This window comes from Bos indicus x Bos taurus, chromosome 1, assembly GCF_003369695.1.
Source record: "Bos indicus x Bos taurus breed Angus x Brahman F1 hybrid chromosome 1, Bos_hybrid_MaternalHap_v2.0, whole genome shotgun sequence".
NCBI classification, from domain to species: Eukaryota; Metazoa; Chordata; class Mammalia; order Artiodactyla; family Bovidae; genus Bos; species Bos indicus x Bos taurus.
Window position 1 is genome coordinate 94,281,995 of NC_040076.1, and position 23,171 is coordinate 94,305,165.

Sequence of the window (23,171 nt, forward strand, 5' to 3'; positions counted from 1 at the left end):
CTTGCCTGGAGAATCCCATGGACAGAGGAGCCTGGTGGGCTACAGTCCAAAGGGTCACAGAGTCAGACACGACTGAAGCAACTTAAAGTACTGAAGCGACTTAAAGAAGCATGCACACTCCTTAAAGAAGTCCCCTCCATCACCCAGTTTAAAGCAGCAACCAGCCACAAGGTGTCACACCACACCGTTCTGTTTTCTTCCCAGTCCTAACCTCTTGGCAGCAGAGTTGAGTGGTAAAGCGCATGAGCACAACGGCCAGACTCAATGGGCTCAACTCCCCAGTACACCTCTACTACTTGGGTGAGTTGGGGACAAGCACTTCATCTTTCAGTGCCTCTGTTTTTGGAATAATAAAAGTACATACTTCATGAGAACTGTTGTAAAGACTAAATGAGTTTATACATTCAGAATGTTAACCACAGAACCTGGTTTGTAGTTACATTGTTTATATGTTGTTTGCCTTTCCTTTCTGTACCTTCCTTATTCTCACTTCACAACCACCATCACCACCAAACACGTAAAAATCAGAAAGAGCCGAGATCTTCCTGCCTTGCCCCCAACTCCTTTATTTCCTAGAGTGGACCATTATTTGTTGTTCCTAGTGTGGATCATATTTGTTGAATGAATGAAGTATTAGAAAAAATGATAAAGGTGTTTAAATTTATCTCAGATTGGTTTCTTTTTTTAAAGGAATCTCAGATCTACAGAAGAAGCACTGAAGATTATTAAGATAGTGGTTTCTCTCTCTCTTTTTTTTTTCTTCTTAGTTTCTATCTCTTAGTGCACTGCTGAAGAGAAGTTGGACAGCATTGGGAGGCAGGAGAAATAAATATTTTTTTTAAATGTTTCTGTTTTTATATTATCAATTCCAACCAACAGTATTTAAAAAATTTATTACCTCATTTATTTCTGGCTGCATTAGGTCTTTGTTGCATGCATGGGCTTTCTTTAGTTGCAGTGCTCAGGCTTCTCATTGTGGTGGCTTCTCCTGTTCCAGATGGGCTTCCCTGGTAGCTCAGACAGTAAAGAACCTGCCTTCAATGCTCTTGTTGCAGACCACAGATTCTAGGGCTCTAGTTGCCCTTCAGTATGTGGACTCTTTCTGAGCCAGGGTCAAACCCATGTCCCCTGCACAAGAATCCTGGCAGGAGGATTCTTAACCACTGAACCACTAGGGAAGTCCAGAAAAAATAAATATTACAAACTAGAAGAGGCTTCTTGAGGCTGCTCTGGGTCTCAGAAGGCTCATCTATATATCAAGCTTATTACTACTGGCTGAAGATAGAAGGATGGGTCAGGTGTGGGTGGTTTGTTATTTGTTTAGTCATCAGCTCTAAGATCTATGATTTTATGAATACAATCAAAATTCAGAAGAAAAATATTAAAGTCTATAAGGTAAAACTCTGAATTATTTTACAGATTCAATTCAGTTCAGTCGCTCAATCGTGTCCGAATCTTTGCAACCCCATGAATCACAGCATGCCAGGCCTCCCTGTCCAACACCATCTCCCGGAGTTCACTCAGACTCACGTCCATCAAGTCAGTGATGCCATCCAGCCATCTCATCCTCTGTCGTCCCCTTCTCCTCCTGCCCACAATCCCTCCCAGCATCAGAGTCTTTTCCAATGAGTCAACTCTTCGCATGAGGTGGCCAAAGTACTGGAGTTTCAGCTTTAGCATCATTCCTTCCAAAGAACACCTAGGGCTGATCTCCTTCAGAATGGACTGGTTGGATCTCCTTGCAGTCCAAGGGACTCTCAAGAGTCTTCTCCAACACCACAGTTCAAAAGCATCAATTCTTCGGCGCTCAGCTTTCTTCACAGTCCAACTCTCACATCCATACATGACCACAGGAAAAACCATAGCCTTGATTACCTGAAAGCACATTAATGTCATCATTAATGTTAACATTAATTAAAATGTTAATCAATGCAGTTGTCAACTCGATTGATAGCTCTGGGATTATCTGTAATCACCCACAGAGACTAGCTTCTAACTTTATGTACATACACACACCCACAAATTAATATATCTCTGTTCAGAGTTATATGTTTAATGAGTAACTACAAAAAGATATAAAATGATGATCTCAAACTTGAATGCTTGAAACATCATTGAAGTGTACCCTTCGCATAAGTATTTTCTTCCAAACTTTGAATAAGAAGCCAACTTTCTCCCAATAATCTCGTTTTCAGCCCCCAATTTATGATTATTTTATTACTTTGGGTTAGGTTAAATTTAAATTACTATATTAAGTTGCAAAATTATATGTACCAGATGTTTTAAGGCCTTGATCAATAGCTTTGGAGCTATTCTCTATCCACCTCCTTAAAACAGTTCTTCCAAATTTTTCCTTCCGGATCTTTGGTTGTATCTGCTGAAGTTCTCTCTCTGTCTCTGTCTTATTTTATATCCACTCCCCTCCCCCTATCTTTAATAGGAAATCTGGATTCAAATACTTTTTCTTTTACCACTGACCCACTGAAAGAATTTTTTTGACATAGTGTTTCCCATTTATTTCTATTAGTATAGACTCCTAGATATTCATTTTATTTAATGGTTTATAATCCATTAGTATTATTTTGATGCTAAAATTATCCCAGTTTTTGACATTGGAAGACCCTTAAAGCTGCCAACTGTGTCCTTTTGACCAAGTTCTCATTATTTTTTAGCACTTCCTCATCTTCTAGATCAGGTTCATCCTGTTCTTTACCTGCCTCAGCCCTACAATCCGTCTTTTCTCCAAGGAGCCATGGCAGAGTCATGGTTCTTTTTATTGGAGAATGAGATCTGGAAACCAAGATTTATGTGCTTGATGTATTATACTACTGGCTTATCATTCGCTTGAGCTATAAGAATTTCTTATCTTCTCTCACCACATAGCCATGGCAGAGTCATGGTTCTTTTTATTGGAGAATGAGATCTGGAAACCAAGATTTATGTGCTTGATGTATTATACTACTGGCTTATCATTCGCTTGAGCTATAAGAATTTCTTATCTTCTCTCACCACATATCAGATAGGCTTTACATTCCATTGCAAATCTGGCTGTAGAAGTCAGTGGATTTTTATTGTTATCATTTTATTATCTTTCTCACATCTGACTCCATTTTGAGTCAAATGTGCTTTAGACAGACAGAAACTTAATGCACTTAAACTATTCCGGGACTGTTTCCGTTTGGAAACCTGCAGAAGGGAAGCCCGTGGTCACTGGTGTGCAATACACACCTGTGTCCTCCGGAGTCCGCTGTTCTTCGCCCAGCACAGCCCCACAGCTTTCTCAAACCTGGAGTGTCTGCAACACTTTGCAAGGACACAGTGGAGGGGGCAAGTCAGCCCTCCGACTTCCTCCTGACGCCGCCTCTGATTGGCTCTGGGCATACAAGAAACGGGTGAATGAGCGGCTGGCCCTCGCAGAAACTTGCTTGAGGTCTTTGGGTGGTATTGCCCTTTCCTCCTCGTCGGTCCGGCAGGCCCGCCGAGCCGGAGGAGGATGAGGTCGTCCTGTGTCCTGCTTACCGCCCTATTGGCGCTGGCTGCCTATTACATCTACATCCCTCTGCCCAGCTCCGTCTCCGATCCCTGGAAGCTGATGCTGCTGGACGCCACTTTCCGGAGCGCACAGCAAGTGGTGAGACGCAGCCCGGGGCTGATTCTCTGTCCCTTCTCTTAAGCAATATTTTAGGGGGAAAGAGAATTTCCGGCCTTTGTCCCATGAGATGGATATTTTTGTGGCGCAATAAGGCTATTGCTTTTTAGTGGTTCAGGCTGACATTTTCAGGATGTCGCATTCGCTTCTTGTCTAGCAGCGGGTTAGGTCTGTGTATAGGTCTTCGTCTGTGTTGATTCCGGAGAAGGAAGTTCTTGAGCAGAATTTGACGACTGTTTAAATCCTTCGTCTTTCCTAAATGCCACCTTCTATCTTGGTTTGCAACGTCAAAAATCAAGCTTCCAGCGTTTTTTATAACCCACCCCTGCCCCATTTTGTTCTCTTATAGAGGGCGGCAGAGAGCGAGTTAAGTGTTGTAGGAAGGCTCTGGTTCCTGGGAATGCAGCCACCTTAAGAGCAGACTTGGCACGGTGATCTCGCACTGTGTCCGACAGTGGAGCCCTCCATTGCCACGGGCAGCAGCCTGGGCTCCCACAGTACTTAGGGGACGGCACAGATCTGCACGTCATGGCCGGCACTCCTCAGCTCAGCCCAACAAAGGAGGCGGAGAGGCCTGGCTGGCTGCGGGAGAGGCTGTGGAGGTAGTGACAGCAGGTTTGCATGATGCTCTTGTTTTGCGCCTGCCCTGCAGCGTTTCATGTATGTCCTTAACTGTAGAAGAGCTAACCTTTGCCTGAGTCAGGATATCCAGGCTTAGCCTGGCAGGGTGACAGTTCTTTCCTGTACAGTGAGTGTATATTTTTTTTAACCCCGTAGACAGAAAAATGTAACTTTCTGGTTTATTCTATGTCAGAGGCATTATTTTTAGTGCCAGACAATCTAAAATGTAAACTACAATCAGCTATCAAGTCTGAGCCCTATGACTGAACAGGGTTTTCTGAGCATCCTGCTCTATCTAAACTCCTGACCCTCCCCCCAGACCGAGATTCCTCCCCTCCTCCAACCTTGGGCTTTAACCTCAGGTTATTTTTGTAAATTCCTTTAAAGAATGACAACTAGGGAGAGAGAGAGGAAGAAAAAGAAACAAACAGGATTTTCCTAGAGGATTGATATTCCTTTTCCCTGTGCATTCCAACTGTGTGTAGGATTACCTAGTCTCTGAGGCGTTGTCCTATCACAAATCCCTTAACTAGGGTATTATAGCACATTTCTAGGAAGATTTTGCTTTTCTTGAATCCAGCCACATTTCCACCCTCAAGTCTCGCATTTTCTCTTAGGAAGGGTCTATGAGGCAATAGAGCCTCTTCCTTCCCTCCTGCTTACTACAATGTTGACAAGACGAAAGAATGACAATCCCCTTCTCTAGCATTGGCTCCAAGAAAGGCAGTCTTGTGCAGGATGCTCTGCAATCACTCTCTTCCTCCAGAAATTTTGTAGCTGGGGAGTAGCACCCTTTAAAGATTCTGGGATACAATGATATTTACCTGGGTGGCTTAAATGGCCTTCTACAGTAAAAAGAATAATGCCTAATGATAAGAAAAACAAAAAGAAAGAAAAAATAAGTCAAACTACTGTGTTGGCCACAGAGATTATTCTTTCCTTTCTGATCCAAGGAAATCTTCCCTATCATAAGTAATTTGAAAAAAGCCATGATTGAACAAATGTCTTTCTTCCCCAACAAAGCAACCAGTCCAGTAAGACCTTTGGACCTTACAGTCATCTGCAGCGTGTGCCCTTAGCTGGTGTTTGGGAATGATAATGTAATAGTGCCAGGTCACAGAGACAGATAAGGTAGCAGAGTATCCTCACTGGACACTGTGGCTGGGGTTGAGTTAGCACACAAGTGGTTCTTATCATTTGTCTTCAGAACTGTAAAACATCAGAAAGATCATTCAGCCCACAAGAAAGCATATTCCACCCTGGAAAGCAATTTACCAGTGTCACTTCAAATTGTCCTGGGGAAAAGGCAATGTGCTTGACACTTGGTGGTAAACAGAGCATGACTGTCATGCCTCCCTGAATCCCTCCTCAGCCAGGCCACTTGCTGGCTGAGAGGCCAGCCCATTAACTAACCTTCTCTGACCCTCAGCTTTCCTTGTATAGTAGGGCTGATAGCTTTTGATGCTTTGTAAGAGTGCTGTAATGTATTTTAATGGCTGGAATTGGTTGTAGTTATTCTTCTAAGTGGACTTCCCTGGTGGCTCAGACGGTAAAAGCGTCTGCCTACAATGCGGGAGACCTGGGTTCAATCCCTGGGTTGGGAAGATCTCCTGGAGAAGGGAATGGCAACCCACTCCAATATTCTTCTACATATTGTCCCAAAGGGCCACTGTGAGTTGTGGGGAAAATCTATAGTACTGCTCAACTTTGTTGAAACAATAAAATAAACGTAAACTGGAAGTAGACTACCTCATTGAAACCTGGGATGCTACCACTAAATTGCCTGGCATAAAGTTTTTTGCCCACATCATTTTACTTTGAATTGATTGGCTCCATTACAAAAGCTACTTCAGAGGTAAGGCTTGGTCAACTTAATACAGCAGGCACCTGCCTAATATCAAGAAATGTGAAGGCTTGGGACTTCCCTAGCGGTCCAGTGGTAAGACTCTGTGCCTTTCACTGAAGGGGGCATGGGTTTGATCCCTGGTTGGGGAACTAAGATGCCATGTGGTGTGGCCAAAAAAAAAAAAAAAGTGAATGCTACTTTTATTCTGTTGTCATTGGCAAATGCTTCACCACTCCCTGTCCCTTCTCATCTCCTTTATCTTCTGCAGATGAGTCAGAGTATTGAGATTATGTTCATTGTGCTTTTCTTCCTTGGGGTCCTTCAATACTACCTAAGAAGAAGTTACTTAGGATCTTTCTCAAGTCATCTCAAACACAGATGCTACATTAGAGTCGCCTAGGAAGCCTTCAAAAATCCTAATGCCCAGTTCACAACGTATACCAAATTTATGCAGAATCTCTGGGAGAGGAGTCCCAGGAAGCAGTATTTTAAACAGTTCCCAAGGTGATTTCAGTGCGCAGCAAAAACTGAGGACCACTACTGTGTAAGTTAAATACACTGCTGATGTAGATTATATTTTTGTTAAACTGTTCAAGTTGTATTGCATACATGTTACTGGAAAGGAGCCCTTTACATTAGCATGTTTATCAGATTAGTCAGCTGATACTTTGGCTCTAAGGTGATAAAATAGCCAGGCATCTTTCAGTGTGATAGCAAAGCCATCATAAGACTTGGACAGTGGAAAAACACAGACAAAAATAGTCTGGGAAGGGCAATGGAGAGAGATGTAGATGAAGATTAGGGGAACAAAAGGAAGGAGTTTGGTGGACGTTCTGAAGACATTTCAAAGTGCTGTGCAAGCAAAAATTTTTATAAAATGGTAATCCTGATACAGGTAGAGATACTGAGAAGTATACACTGCTGGAAAAAAATGTAAATTTTAACAACTTTTTTGATGGCAGTTTGGCAGTGTCCATGGGAAGCTGTGGAAGTATTTATTCTTTGACCCAAAAATCCCTTTGGATGAATTCACGTAATTATGCATATAGTCAAAGCTATAGCTATAAAGATAGAAACATTTCATAGGTACAATAATCTTTTTAAACTAGTCCAAAAGCACTGCCATATATGAAATATATGAGAGAACGTTCAGCAACCTTTCTTTTCTTTTTTTTATTTTCAGTGTTATTTTAAAAAACTTAAGAACTATAAAAGACTATGTAAATATGGTAAACCCATATTTTGGAAACTATGCAGTCAAACAGTTAAGTTGTAAAAGTAAAGTTTAATGAGGTACAAGTGACTTATACTGAGCTGTAAGTGAGAAAATGCTACAAAAAGCATATATGCCATTATACCATTTGAAATATCTATACATCAAAACAGATAGCTTTATAAATCTATATATAGATGTATAGAAAAAGCTGGACGTAATTTAAAATATAGTGATTTTTTTTCTGGGCCATAAGATTATATCTTCAGGTTTCCTATCTGTATAGTTTTTCTGCAATGATCATGAAATAAGAAATTAATTAAAAGCTTTTTTTGTAGTAGGTTTTCTACTTCTAAAGTGGAATTGAAATGCACATACATATCAATGTGATTAGTATTTCAGTAATTGTACTATGAAGAAGATAATTTTATTTTATTTTCTATTTTGGCTGTGCCATATGGCTTGTGGGATCCGACCAAAGATGGAACTCCAGCCATGGCACTGAGGTACTCAAAGCTTTGAGTCCTAACCACTGGACCACTAGGGAATTCCCTAAAATAGATTTCTTTAAAAAAGGCATCCTGGATCCTTTGACCACTATCGTGATAGCAGGTTTCATGTGCGGTCACTTAGATGTAACACAGATTGAAAGCTTAGTGCGTGAGTCTGACCCACAGAAATTGCAGCTTAGTACGATGAAGAAGCTATGCTCACGTATAGCTATTAAAAAGGCAAGCGCTGACAAGTATTACAGAAGAGGTACAGTTACAGGAGCTTATAGGAGGGAGTGGTTTTGTACAGTTTAGAGAGGGTGGTAAAGATGTTGACTGAAGGTAATAATGGGCCAGAGCGTGACTTCTTACCTCAATCACCTCTTAACTTTCTAGTTCTTACCCTATGTATCCTTTCAGTGACATAATATAAAAGAGAGATTATTGAAGCTGATATTTCTGCTGAATGCTTCCTCTGTTTCTTATAAATGACAGTGATTTTGGACTAGTTGAACAAGGTATTTCATCCTGTAAAATGTCCTCAAACTTGCTGAAATCGAATGTGACCTCACCTAAATTCTCTGTGCATGATGTGCCTTTGGGCTGTGTGGGTATGCTTTAAATGACAGCTCAGCTGGATGTCATGCAGAACTCCAGCTTGGTAACCTTCTTCATGAGCATTCATGAACTGGAATGTTTACTCCTAAATTTAACTTTAAAACATTAGTGTATAATAAGTTTTGCTTATTGCCTTCTAGACTTGCCTTGACACATATTTCTTCATGTAAATTAGAGATTTCGCTCACTAAGCACAGTAATTTTTAGCTGATTTAGTGAAATTTTCTTTAAACACACCTGGCAGCAGAATGGCTTTAAGAATAGCTTGAGGGTACAATATTTAATTAGTATTAGTTCTGACAGGTGAGCAAAATGAGTTGGTCTTGGTAGACAGAACCTGCTGGTGGATCCAATCAAATATTAAAGTCAGATTGATTCAACTACAAGTGTGTAAGATAATGCCTAATTTGTAGTTCTCCTTTTAATTCTTTATTTTTTAAACTTTTTATTTTGTATTGAGGTTTAGCCAGTATCCTTTTTACTTTTCCTAAAACTCTACAAATATGGCTCTGAGCACAGAAATGCCAACCTTATTACTTTATTTTAGTGTGATATCCTATTGCTAACATGTGGCCTGAGCTTGATATGAAAATATTTCTGAGGTGTGAAAGTGTAATAATCGTTCTTAACCATCCTATTAATGCACAATTAGTTCTTTTAAATTAGTGAGCATATGTTTACTTTTACTGACAAATGAAACTATATGGTAACTGTCTACCATTTATTTTCTCCTTCATTTATGTTTATAAAGAAAGACATGTAATTAAATATCATGATGACAGGCCTAACTATCTTCCCTACCTAGTCTAAGATGTGTCATAGTATGAAATTTTAACAGTCTTTTAGTGTTTCCAAAATAAAATCGATATCCTAGCTTAATATCCTATCCTTAATAAAGTTAAAATTCCAAAGTCATCATTAATTCAATGAACAGCAATGCTAGGAGTTGATGAAATAATAAAACACATGTCTAACCTTTACGAGTTTACAGTCCAGTGAAGGGAGATAAGTCTACTGACAGTTATAGAATGTGATGTGACTTGAATGATAGAAGAAGAATTATGATAGAGGCATTTATAGGTTGCTGCCTTAAAAAGGACACCTAATGTTAACCTGTGGAGAAGGAAATGGCAACCCACTCCAATATTCTTGCCTGGGAAATCCCATGGACAGAGGAGCCTGGCGGGCTACAGTCCATGGGGTCCCAAAGAGTCAGACATGACCGAGCAACTAAACAACAACAACAATGTTGACCTTGGCATCAGGAGCAGATGTTTCCCTTTCACACTGATATCAGCTCTGAATTATCAAAGCTGAGTGAGCATTTACAGTAAAGAAAGTCGCTCGGTCATGTCCGACTCTTTGCAGCCTCATGGACTCTAGCCTGCCAGGCTCCTCTGTCCATTGAATTTTCCAGGCAAGAATACTGGAGTGGGTTGCCATTTCCTTCTCCAGGGTATCTTCCTGACCCAGGGATCAAACCTGGGTGTCCCACACTGCAGGCAGACTCTTTACCATCTGAGCCACCAGGGAAGCCCATTTACAGTAAAAATAACGTCTATTAAGTATATCCTGAGCATTTACTCTGTGCCAGATACTGTGCTGTGTGCTTTACATACAGTTCATTTAGTTTGTGCTATAATTCTATGAGATAAGTGTTCTTATTTTCCTTATTTTACAAAGGAGGAAGCTGAACTGTAAAGAAAAGTAACTTGCTTTTGATAACAAAACTTGTAAGAGGTGGAGCCTGTGTTACTGTGAGTTTAAGAGCTCAACCGTTGTGCTAGGTTGACTTTCCATAAGAGCCAGCTGAGTGAAAGAGGTGAGGAAGACAAGAAGGAGAGAAAGGAGGGGGGAAAGGGCATCCCAGACAAAGGGAATGTTCCAGTGGGAGAGGATGGTACAACCTAAGGCCCTAAAAGTAGTTCCTAGTGGCCCTGGAGTGCAAAGCTCAGAAGTCAGAGAGGTGAGGTCGAAAGGAAGAACAGGCCAGGTAATGAAGGGTTCTGTGGAACAGGAAGGAGCCACTGAAAGGATTTTAGCAGGGAAATCACATGGTCAGATCTGTATATGAGAACGGTTTTCTCAGTGGCAGTATAGAGACTAGAGTTTAAGAAAATAAATGAGGGCAAAAGACCACTTGAGAAGCAATTATCCAGATGAGAGGGGAGAGCATGAACTAATAAAATGGGACGGGTTTGGAGTGAGGCTGGCCAGAGTTGCTGACTGCAAGAGTGAAGGAGAGAAAGGAGTCAAAGATGACTTCTGGGACAGACTCTGTAGTAACTGGGTGAATGTTGATAACAAGCCTGATTAGGAAAAGGAGCAGGTCTGAGGGTGAAGGTCATAGAGTTTGGTACCTTGCTTTGAAGTGTCCATGGGACCAGTTTAAGTGTAGCTGTTCATAAATAGTTTGAATTTGGGGGAGAGAGAGAGCGCTGAGCTTAAGATATGGGCTTGGCAGAGGTCAGTGCATGGGTAATGGTGCGAGCAGTGGGAATGAATGTGTTTAGAGTGAGAGGAGGATGGGGGGATCCTACCAAGAAAACCCCAGGAGCTCACCAGTGAGAGGAAGAGAAGGCCAGCCCTAAGAGAATGAGACCCTGAAGAACATAATTCTTTGGTTATACCTTACATTTTTATAGCACTGCAGGTTTTACAAAGGGTTTCACTTACATGATCTCATTTTACTTTTACAGTAAATAACTGGCTGACATTAGTTATTTCCATTTGTCGAGTGAGGAAACAGGTTCTGAAAGGGTCAATGACACTCCCAAGTTCACATGAGTAATAGTGGCAAAACAGGACTGGAATGAAAATTGCTAGACTCTTAATTTCGTTTTTTCACGGCTGGGCCAAGTGACCTGAAAACAAAGTCCTGCATGATAGATTTGCCCGTTTTTGTCTCTGGTGCTGTCTCTCTGACAGGTACTCATAGTTGCAGGGATGCATGTGGGTATGCTCATGATAACTTTATTATGGGTACATTGTATCCTGACTTTTTTTGATCTCCAGCTATTAAATAAATCTACGCTGGTGTTTTCCAGACTTTTTTCCTGTAAGAGATGTGATGACCTTTGTAAAACACGCCAGGGGAACATAGAGGAAATGCTAGGGGAATCTGTAAGGACTTGAATGACAGAATTCACAGGATTCATAAAGAAAATTATACAAAGCATTCTCAAAGAGAATGCCAACTCTGATAGATTTTGAATAGTTATAAAAAATGCTTTTAAGTTTTTACCTCTATAAAACACCTAACTTTCAGCGTCTTATAGCTCATCTGTAACCCGTTAGCAGCCTGCCTGTTGGCTGCTAATGGCACAGCATGCAAACTGTAAGGAAGCTCTCTTTGCTATAGTTTGTACTCTCAGTCACTCAGTCACGTCCAGCTCTTTGCTACTACATGGACTGTAGCCTGCCAGGCTCCTCTGTCCATTGAATTTTCCAGGCAAGAATACTGGAGTGGGTTGCCATGCTCTCCTCCAGGGGATCTTCCCAACCCCAGGGATTGAACTCGCATCTTTTGTGTTTCCTGCATTGGCAGGCAGATTCTTTACCACTGCACCATCGGGGAAGCCCTATAGTTTGTAACTCTTTAAATACATGTATATTGCTACTAAACACAGAGAGATTGTCCCCAAGTGGCATGTACCTAGGGTAGCCTCAAAGTTGCATGTACCTAGTGTAGCCTCAAAATTTATTATTCAAACCATGCCATGTCTGAGAGTAATAGGGGTTGCTATTGACAATCATGACAGGACAACCATTTTAAACCAGAACTATTCCCAGACGAATTTGGACATATGCTCAGCCTGCATTTATGTGACATGCATTCATCAGCATAATCAACTCAAAGTTATGGAATGATTGCTGTGCTCTCTGCTCTGCTCAGAGTTTACTGTTAATCCTCCAGGGAACCAGCTCCCACCCCTCACACCAGGTGGAATTCCTGTTCTCTAGGATAGTGGCAGAATGAAAGCACTAAGTTCTTTAGCACTTAGGGCCTGCTCCAAACTGGTACCAGTCTGCTGAATCTAGCCTCACAGTGTCCCCATGACCAGCCTGACACCTCTCTGCCTGTTGTCACCTCTGCCTCACATGCCCTCCCACCCTCTTGCTTTAGCCAACACCCCACACATCTTTCAACACCCACTCAAAGATCATTTCTTTTGGAAACTTCCCCTCTTCCCCAGTCAACCTTCATCTCTCTCTCCTTCATACACTGCTAGCATTTTGTTTTTCTTTTATGGCCCTTGTATGTTCCCTAATGTTGATATTTCTTTACATACAAACTCCCCACCAAATCATAAGCTTCCTCACCTATCATAGACATAATTTTTCTCTTACTATTTTGGTATTTTTGTTTTTTGGGTTTTTGAGTGGGGAGAGGGGTTTGAAGATAATGCGTGATAGAGGAAGTAAGAATTCATAGTTCTGCTTTCTTTCAGTCCTCCCTGTTACTTCATTTGCCCCAAACATCAGAACTGGTGCTTTCCTGTGCTTCTGACTCTGAACTTATCCCAAAATGGCTTTTTGTTGTCCTTTGAAACTTTTTTCTGGTTTGTTTTTTGCAAGCCTTGCTGTTTTCTGGGTTTCTGATTTCCTCAGAATATTTTTGTAGATTTATGGTTGTTTTTAAATTTGTAATGAATCATGTGTTTCTAGCTAAATGTTAGTTATATTACAGGCCACCTCCTTAAAAGATAACTGGCAAATTCCCACATTTATTTGGTATCATTCTCTTTTTCTCTTTTCCTCCAGAATGGATAATTGATGAATGCCCCATGAGAAATTAATTTGACCGACACTCTTCTGTGCCACCTGTCCTATAATATTGTCCCTGCCCTGGGACACAAATTACCTTTTTCTTGACCATTCTGAAGTCTACTTTCCTAAAACACAAGATGTTTATTTCACTGTTCCTACTTTATGCATCAGTTCTAAAAATAGAGTCACTCTATCCTAAGGTTTCAGTCACTTCCATTTCATGGCTGTTGGAGAGAAGCCAGTCCAGAGGAGCCGTAATCCCTGCTTCCTTGATTTTCTTCACAAGACAAATCAATTTTGCTTTTAAAAGATGATTGACTTTTAATAGAATAAGATTACTGGTAGGTGCCTGCATAATAATAGATACATTTATTGAATAATAAACACAGTCACCTTGTGAAATAGTAGTTAATGTCCTCAGTTAAGGGACATAGAAACTCAGTGAGGTTGAGTGGTTCACAGACGGGACTGCCTGGGAGGCTGGCTGTGAACCTGGCCTGCTGGATTCCATAGCCCTTTCAGCTATCTTCCACAGCTTCCTGTTAGATTGTTCAGTCTCCCTTTTTTCCCCTTCTTATTCCACCCGCAAATCTTTTGTGTAAATCCGCATTGAAAAAGCATCTCGTGGGCAAGGAGCCTGCTATGTACTGTTTACAAATTTTAGTCCTAGAAGGGTTTTAGTATATGTTATACACTGAAAAGTGTTCATTGGTAAATAAGACTAGGAAATGCTGAGTTAAACAGAGTTAATCAGGGTTTCTTTTTTAATGGTGAAACATTTCAGAATCCCTATCATACTGACATGTATTTTGAATTTTAAAGAAAGAATATTTAGTTGAGTCCCATATTTAATTGACTATCAATCTTTATTTAAACCTCATGGTACTGACGGTTTATTTACAGAATTCGAGGGTCCATTTTCATAGTGTTCTAGAGCATGGATTTGGGGGTCAGGGAGACTTGTGCTCAAATCCCAACTTGAGCTATACTAGCTGTGTGATTATGACCTTGTATTTAACCTATGAGTGTTTCCTGATCTAGTAACTGGTCATAATACTTAGCTCCTGAAGTTATTTTGAAGGTTGCAAATGATAATGTATCCAAAGCTTTATTGTTTGTCATCATCCCACAGTAGTTAATATGTAAAACACTTGGAATAATAACCCATCACAAAATTAATATGTTTGGTCCTAGTCTGATTTTTGGCAGTCGTCTGCAGTATACTCCAATAGTAGTGTGCAGTTTTTTATTTTTTAATTTTCACCTTTAATCTTGTCAATCTGCTAATGCTCTCAAATTCATGGATTTCTATACAACTGTAGAAAATTTTTACCTAGCCTGATGTTGGCTCCTGCTACAGGGCTTAAATCATAGCTTTACCATTTACTCGTCATGAGACTAATTGGGCAAGTTCCTTAAACTCTTAAGTAACTTAAAACTCAAAAGGTTTAGTTTCCTTATCTATAAAAGTGGAATAATGACAGTGCTTCCCTCGAGGCTTGTTGTTTTTATTGTTCAGTTGCTAAGTTGTGTCCAATTCTTTGCAACCCCATCAACTGCAGCATGCCAGGCTTCTCGGTCCTTCAAGCTCTCCCAGAGTTTGCTCCAACTATGTTCATTGAGTTGGTGATGCCATCCAACCATTTCATCCTCTTCTTCTCCTTGTGCCCTCAGTCTTTCCCTGCATCAGGGTCTTTTCCAAAGAGTCAGCTCTTTGCATCAGGTGGCCAAAGTATTAGAACTTCAGCTTCAGCATCAGTCCTTCCAATGAATATTCAAGGTTGATATCCTTTAGGATTGACTGGTTTGATCTCCTTGCTATCCAAGGGATTCTCAGAAGTCTTCTCCACACCATTGAAAAGCATCAATTCTTCAGTGCTCAGCCTTCTTAATGGTCCAACTCTCACATCCATTCATGACTACTGGAAAAACCATAGCTTTGACTATCTGGACCTTTGTCAGCAAAGTGATGTCTCTGCTTCTTAATATGCTGTCTAGATTTGTCATAAGCTTTTCTTCTAAGGAGCAACCATCTTTTAATTTTGTGTCTGCAGTCACCATCTGCAGTGATTTTGGAGCCCAAGAAAATAAAATCTGTCCCTGTTTCCATTTTTTCCCCATCTATTTGTCATGAAGTGATGGGACCGAACGCCATGATCTTAGTTTTTTGAATGTGGAGTTTTAAGGTAGGTTTTTGACTCTTCTCTTTCACCATCATCAAGAGGCTCTTTAGTTCTTCTTTGTTTTCTGCCATTAGAGTGATATCAGCTGCATATCTGAGGATGTTGATATTTCTCCCGGCAGTCTTGATTCCAGCTTGTGATTTATCCAGCCCAGCATTTCACATGATGTACTCTGCATATAAGTTAAATAAGCAGGGTGATAATGTACAGCCTTGACATACTTCTTTCCCAATTTTGAACCAGTTCGTTGTTCCATGTCCGGTTCTAACTGTCACTTCTTGACCTGCATACAGGTTTCTCAGGAGGCAAGTAAGGTGGTCTGGTATTCTCATCTCTTTAAGAATTTTCCACACTTTGTTGTGATCCACACTCTTAAAGGCTTTAGTGTAGTCAATGAAGCAGAAGTAGATGCTTTTTGGAATTCCCCTGCTTTTTCTATGATAAATGTGATTGTGTATGTAACATTCTTAGCATAGCAATTGGTATATAGTAAGAAGGAAAAACCTCTTCCTGTAGTTAAAATTTTGGAGTCTATGGGCTTAGTTTGCTGATGTTCTACCTGGATATGTGAGTCATCATCATAGAGGTAACATATGCCATCTAACCATTTCACATATTAACTCAATCTTTATAACAACCCTGTGTTGTTATTAAAGGTCAACACATTTATATTATTGTGTTATTATTATTATTCCTATATTAAAAATGTAGAGATTGAGGCACAGAGAGGTTAAGTAACTTTCCCAGATTACACTCCTAGAGCCAGAATGCTAATTCAAGCGTTTTGGCTTTGAAGTTAGTACTCTAAAAACTGAAGAAATTGCATGTCTTTTAGACCATTACTGTCTTATGTCAAAGATCTTTGTCAGACTCTGCCAAGATATCCGTTGGTTTTAGCATAATATGTGTCCCTGAAAAGAGTTCCTTAGACTTTAAGAATCTAAGGTACAGTTGGTGACATGACATTTTTTTACGTAAATGAAAGTGCTTTACTTGAATTCTGCCCTGATGTGAGCCATCTGACACTTGTGAAGATAGTAAAGAAGCACTTGCAAGCAGGGTTGATACTTTCCTAAACAAAGGGCTTTGAATTTGCTCAAATGATTGCCATCTTTTGGGCTCAGATCTGACCTATAAAGTTGGAAAATATGACTTTGACCTTTAAAGTTACTAAAGGCAGATGTCTTCAGCTTGACCACCATAATAAAAGAAATTCACCATGGCCTCTATCATTGGTTTAATTGAGTAATCAGTAAATGTCAGGCTCTGGGGTTATAGCAATTCACAAAACAAATAGCACTTGGCCTTCCTGGAGTTAAAACCCTAAGCCAAAAATATATGGCAAGTAATATAAAGGAATGGAGAAGGAAATGGCAACCCACTCCAGTATACTTGCCTGGGAAATTTCATGGACAGAAGAACCAGTCCATTGTGTTGCAAAAAAGTCGAACATAACTTAGCAACTAAAACAACACCAATATAAAGGAAATACAGGAAATATGGAGAAACTTATTGGCAGGTCAATGTAATTGAAATTCCCTAAAGACCTGAAATCCCCTAAGGAAACAGGGTTGAATAAGAGAGTGGTTTTAGAATTGGCGAGAAGAGGTGGAGCCAACAAAGGAGACAGAGCAGTCGTGGAACAAAGGAAAACTGGGGAAACAGTGTCAAAGAAACCAAAACCCACAAAGGCTCCACCAGGAGGGGGTGGTCAGCTGTGTCAGATTTCTCTGAGAAATGAGAAATCTGAGGATGGAGTCAAGCCCTTTCATTGGGCATCCTGGTGGACCTTTTAGTGGGTCAGCCACAAAGCGTACTTTCAGGCAACAGTGGCTTTTACATTTCAGCGTCTCAGCCTTTAGCCTCTTTGTTGGAATGATTTCAAAGATGTCTGCCAAAAATAGCGTTTTAACTTTGGCCATGTTGTTACTGAGCTATCACTTATGATGGAAAACAGCCAAAAACTCCTTCATAGCTTGTAATTAAAAGAACCTGACATGGAGTTTACCAATGGATATTACTGAGGTGCTAAACAGGTTTATATATAAATATATAAAAATTATCAATCTATAACTATTAGTAGTACATTCGGAGAAGGCGATGGCACCCCACTCCAGTACTCTTGCCTGGCAAATCCCATGGACAGAGGAGCCTGGTAGGCTGCAGTCCATGGGGTCGCGAAGAGTCGGACACGACTGAAGTGACTTAGCAGCAGTAGCACATTGAAGAAGTAAATGTATATTTGAAAATAAAAAATATATTTATAAAACTAAGAAACAAGAGGAAATAAAAAGCCAAGAAACTCTTCGTCCTCAAATGACTATCTTTAAATTTGTGTTGGTTGATTCAACTATGTGGAAACATATTTTAAAATCTGGACTCTTATAGACTAAGTAGCTTTTCCTGTCTGCTTTCCAATGAGGGTCACACCAGATGATTTCCTGGCTCCCTAAAAGCATGTTTTTGGGGAAATCTTAGAATTTTTGCTTAAAAAGTTGGACTTTCATTTGATTGTTGTTAGTGGTTAAATGTCTTCTGCCATTATCTTCCCCATCCCCATTTTTTGTTTTTGTTATTTTATTTCCATTTTCAGATTTCGGAGAACCTGAAACAATCCTGGGTAGCATGTTTTAAGTTCTATATACTTGTGATCCTTAAAGGTGTCTCCTTAAAGATTGGTTCCTGTGGTTTTTAGTGCATGTGGGAGAGCTGGGTTTACGTAAGGTCTTTTGTAACCACTGAAATGATGCTTAATGTATAGTGTTATGCTCTGTTACACTTCTTCCTCTTTCTGTTTATGGAGGAAAATGGTGCATTATGCTTTCTCTAAAGTACCAGTATGCTTTCAGCAATTTATTGATCACCCAGGAGGTGTCACACACTGTAGAGACCTTGAGGTGCTCACATTTCTAGTTTGGAAAAACCAAGGAAACACTCTCAACAAGGCCTACTAAGTGCTATGGTTCGTGGTACTTAGTGGGTGCTATGGGAGCCCAGCAGAGAAGCCTCTGTGTGTGTGCCAGGGGGGACTCAGGCAGAGGATCCCAGAGGGAGTGCAGGCTCAGCTGAGTCTGGAAGGATGAAAAGAAGCACATCACACAGATGTGGAAAGAAGGGCATTCCAGGAAAAGAAAACAGCAGGTGCAAATCCCTGAGATGGGACAGCATGGACACATACCCAGGAGTTATTTCTTTTGTATTTCAGAGAGCTATGAAACTTGTAAAGGAGATCTTTGCATAACTAGGACATAGGTGGAACTAATCTCAGTCTTGTGTCATTAAGATATATTTCACTATTTTAATTATGGTAACTTTAAGTAAGCCAATATGATAATGAAAACATACAACCAATATATGATTTTTCAACAAAATGTACAACTTGGTGAAATAAGCTTTAAACTACTTATTAAAAATATTCTGTGTTACAGACTAGTAGAATAACATTTAAATTCTAGTGGCCAAAAACATAATTTGATTGAAAAACAATTTGTCTTTCTACTGTTGTTTGGTTTTAGACGCTTTTTGCCTTAGACCAACTTAAAGAAATTTTTGTTTTTCTTGTTATGTTGCTAAAGTACTGCTTCAGAAAGTATTTCTTTGCTTAAAGTTTGAAAGAAACACTGCAGTTGTTGGCAGCTGTGGTGCCTTATGAGACGAGAACTTCTTGTATGTTCATCAAATGGGTTAGGTGTCTGTGATTAGAAACCTCTTGTTTTAACCACCCAGTCTAGTTTCTATCTCACCCCTATTTTCCTCTCTTGTTCTACCCTGATTTTTCCCTCCATAGAACATATTGCTATTGGCGATTGTTTCTTTTATTCCTTCTAAGTAATTTCTCTCTCTAAGTAATGGTCTCCCCTGCTAGGTTGGAAGCTTTGTGAGGGGAGGAAGTCTGTGGGCTTCCCTGCTGTGTACCCAGCTCCTAAAAGTACCTGGCAGAAGATAAATACTCTCGTAATTGCTAAGTGAATTGAGGATAAGTAATTCAAAGCCCCTGGACAGCTTCCACAATAAAGAAGATTGGTGATAAAAACCAGACAGGAAATTTTGCCTGTACATCCTACTTCTCAAATAAGGCATCATCATCAATAGGACCAACCAGTAAAATGTGCTTGCTTTTGCCCAGGATTCCTATTTCCTGTCCATGAAGAGCCCAAATAGGAAATGATAAGGAGTAAAGTTCCTGAGAAAGCAGGAATTTGAAGCAACAGTGAAAGAAAGTATAGTCAGCAATATAAGCCATTCATTCAGCAGTTATGTTGTTCAATTGCTAAGTGGTGTCTGACTTTTTGTGACCCTGAACTGCAGCATGCCAGGCTTCCCTGTTCTTCACTACTTCCCGGAGTTTGCTCAAATTTCTATCCATTGAATAGGTGATGCTACCTAGCCATCTTATCCTCTATCACCCCCTTTCCCTTTTGCCTTCAGTCTTTCCCGGCATCAGGGTCTTTGCATCAGGTGGTCAAAGAATTGGAGCTTCAGCATGAGTCCTTCCAGTGAATATTCAGGGTTGATTTCCTTTAGGATTGACTGGTTTGATCTCCTTGCAGTCCAGGGGGCTCTCAAGAGTCTTCCGGATGCCATGATCTTAGTTTTTTGAATGTTGAGTTTAAAGTAGTTTTTTCACTCTCCTTTTTCGCCCTCATCAAGAGGCTCTTTAGTTACTCTTCACTTTCTGCCATTAGAGTGGTATCATCAGCAATTATACTGAGCACTAATTATGTATCAGGCATAATAATAGACCAAGGGGGACAAAGATGGAGACCTTGAAACTCATAATGACAATACAGCAAGTGTCAAAATTAGAAACTTGAACCAGGTCTTAGAGAGCATTGAGGCAGGAGCAACTGTCTGAGAAGTGAGTTGGACAAGGTGTCACAGAGGAGGGGGACATTTGAGATGGTCACTGAAGGAGGAACTGGAATTTGGTAAAGCAGGAGAAATTCCATTAGAAGATGGAGCCCTGCAGTTCAGCTTTCTGTACCTTTGAGGAAAGTAAATACTACGTGGGCAGGACAGGCAAGTTTTACAGGCAGAGGTGTGTACTGGTCAGTGGTGTGTAGGAATATGAGTAGGTAAAAGGTTGTTTGAGCAGTAGGTAGATGTCAGAGGGTGGAGAATGTAATCTCTATCACAGCCACTGAAATTTTTTTCTCCCTAAAAGCATATTTCCTTTAGTAAATTCGAGGACTGAATTATTTTATATAGCATGAGGTACATAATTATGCTATAAAAATTTAGAAAATAGAAAAATTTACCTACAGTCTCACTGTAACACCATAAAGAAACTTTCATTAAAAAAAAATACTTGACAAGTAAAATATTTTTGCAAAACGCATACAGCTGGTAAGCGGCTAAGAAGGAATTTAGACGTGTTTGTTTTTATTTTAGTCCTTTGGTCTTTGCAATCTGCTATGCTGCCCTTCAAAGGGAAATATAGGAGCTTGTTAACAAAGTTCCTGTTCCTCCAGGTATCTTCCTCTAAGCTTTAATCTAATGATGATGCCTTGCTTGTACTCAGAACTTGTCTAAAATATTTTTTAAGAAATTTCATTTCAAGTCATTTCATGAGGTGCATGTGAATGTCAATCTCATTACTTTATGGTTTCATCTTGTTTATGAATGAAGTGTGATCCTCAGCTTCATCACACGTCTTGTTATCTAGAGGAACTTTGGCTTTACCAGAAATAAAATCCAACTTCAGGGAAAGAGGATTTGCCCCCATTAAGGGTATAAAGGAGTGAACCAAAGTCTCTGAAAGTAGTTGTAAAAAGTATTTTTGGTCAGTTAGATTACATATGTGAACTCCTTACTTCTTTGTAAGGGTTAGATTTACATGCTATGGAAGCTGCTTTGGTTTTCAGTTTGTGTGAGGACTGTCAGCTTCCACTCCTGTTGGAATTATGGGATCTGCATGTCCAGAGCACCTGTGGGTTATCACCAAATGTTTAACACATCTGTCAACTTCAATAATCCTATCTGACTGAGTGTTCTAAACCTTTTTGATATTTGTTGACAAAGCTTCCTAAATCATTCTAATGAAGAAGATTTCTAGCTAACTTTGGGATGCTTCAGAGGGTCCATGAAACATCCCAAAGAGAGATATTACACTAATTAGATTCATTTTGTATACAGAATTATATAGGGAGTATTGTCAAGTGAGTAATAAGTCTCGGGTTATATTGCATGGTGGACTTCCCTTGTGGCTCAGCTGGTAAAGAATCTGCTTGCAATGTGGGAGACCTGGGTTCGATCCCTGGGTTGGGATGATCCCTGGAGAAGGGAATAGCTACCCACTCCAGTACTGTGGCCTGGAGAATTCCATGAACTGTATAGTCCATGGGGTTGCAAAGAGTCAGACATGACTGAGCGACTTTCACTTTCACAACTTCAAGGAGAAGGGCCAGTGACCCTTAGCACAGTACTGGGCACCGATCATTGTAACACCCAGTCATAAATAGCTGGATGTCACCTCCTGGCATCCTTGGGATGGGAGGGCCAAGAAGGAGGTAGCATTAAGGCAGTTTGGACCTCCTTTCATACTCATATGTCATATCATATTAGAGTCTCTTAAACATACTTTCCTTTTATCCTCTTACTCTAACCCAATTGTCTCAGAAAAATTAGTTTTTATCCCCCTTTTTTTTTGTGATCCCTCAAGAATGACCATAATTACTGCTAACAAGACTGTAGTCAAGGAGAAGGAAATCTGTATGGCTTTAAGGGAAAAAGAATTTTTTAATTTGAAGTATAGTTGATTTACAGTATTGTGTTTCAGGTGTACAGCAAAGTGATTCAGTTATGCATATTTTTTCAGATTATTTTCGAATATAAGTTATTACAAAAAATTAAATATAGTTCCCTGTGTTATATAATAAACCCTTGTTGCTAACCTATTTTTTGTATAGTAGTTTGTGTCTGTTAATCCCATATTCCTATTTTTATCCTTCCCCAACTCCCTTTCTCCTTTGGTAACCATAAATTTGTTTGCTGTGTCTGTGAGTCTGTTTCTGTTTTGTATATACATGTATTTGTATTGTTTTTTAGATTCAATATAAGTGATATATTTGTCTTTGTCTGACTTACTTAGTGTGATATTTTCTAGGTCCATCCATATTGCCAGAGATGGCAATATTTCTTTATTTTTATTGTTGAGTAATATTCCACTGTAGTATATATGTACCACATCTTCTTTAAGGGAAAATAATTTTTAAAAAGAGACAAGTGCATCAGCCTGTACAGTCCTTGGGAGGGTCCATAGCTCTCATTCAGATTCTCCATAATCCCACTGTCACTACTTTCTACTTAAACTACTATGTGTCACTGCAATTTAAAACGTGAAATGAAACCAAAAAAGTCGACGATATCTATTTTTATGCCTTAATTTTGTTATTATTGTCCAAGTTTTGGAATAGGACATTGTATGAAAAAAAAAGTGATCTGACTGAAACAGCAAGCTTGAGAACTACAGATTGACATGCAGATATGTTATTTTTGGCCCATACTGCTTATTAAACATTTAAAACTTCGTTGCCAACACCTAAAATTAAAAATATCTCACACAGTAATCCACACTTCCTACTTTTCTTGAAAAATCAGATCATCTGGTAACACTGGGCCAGAGTTGCCACATCACACAGTCACCTGGGGAGGCCCACAGCTTCTTCCTTATTCAGGGCATTGTTTTTCCAGTTTGCCACAAACCTCCCCACTTCCTGATGTCTTACATCTGTTTTACTTATTTGTGTGCACTATCTTGACCCCTGAAGACACGAGTTCA

General features: G+C 39.9%; 1 protein-coding gene across 2 annotated transcripts in view; it reads left to right on the forward strand.

Annotated features, from left to right (window-relative positions):
- Window positions 1-3,282: 3,282 nt before the first annotated feature.
- The window catches only part of NCEH1 (neutral cholesterol ester hydrolase 1), a 64,029-nt gene continuing 44,140 nt past the window's right edge, over window positions 3,283-23,171 (forward strand). The window contains exon 1 of one of the 2 annotated variants that reach the window (XM_027540896.1): window positions 3,283-3,631. In XM_027540896.1, coding sequence (XP_027396697.1) covers window positions 3,494-3,631 — 138 coding nt within the window. In that variant the 5' untranslated portion in view covers window positions 3,283-3,493. The remainder of the gene's footprint in view (window positions 3,632-23,171) is intronic. The other variant, XM_027540902.1, reaches the window with a different exon arrangement.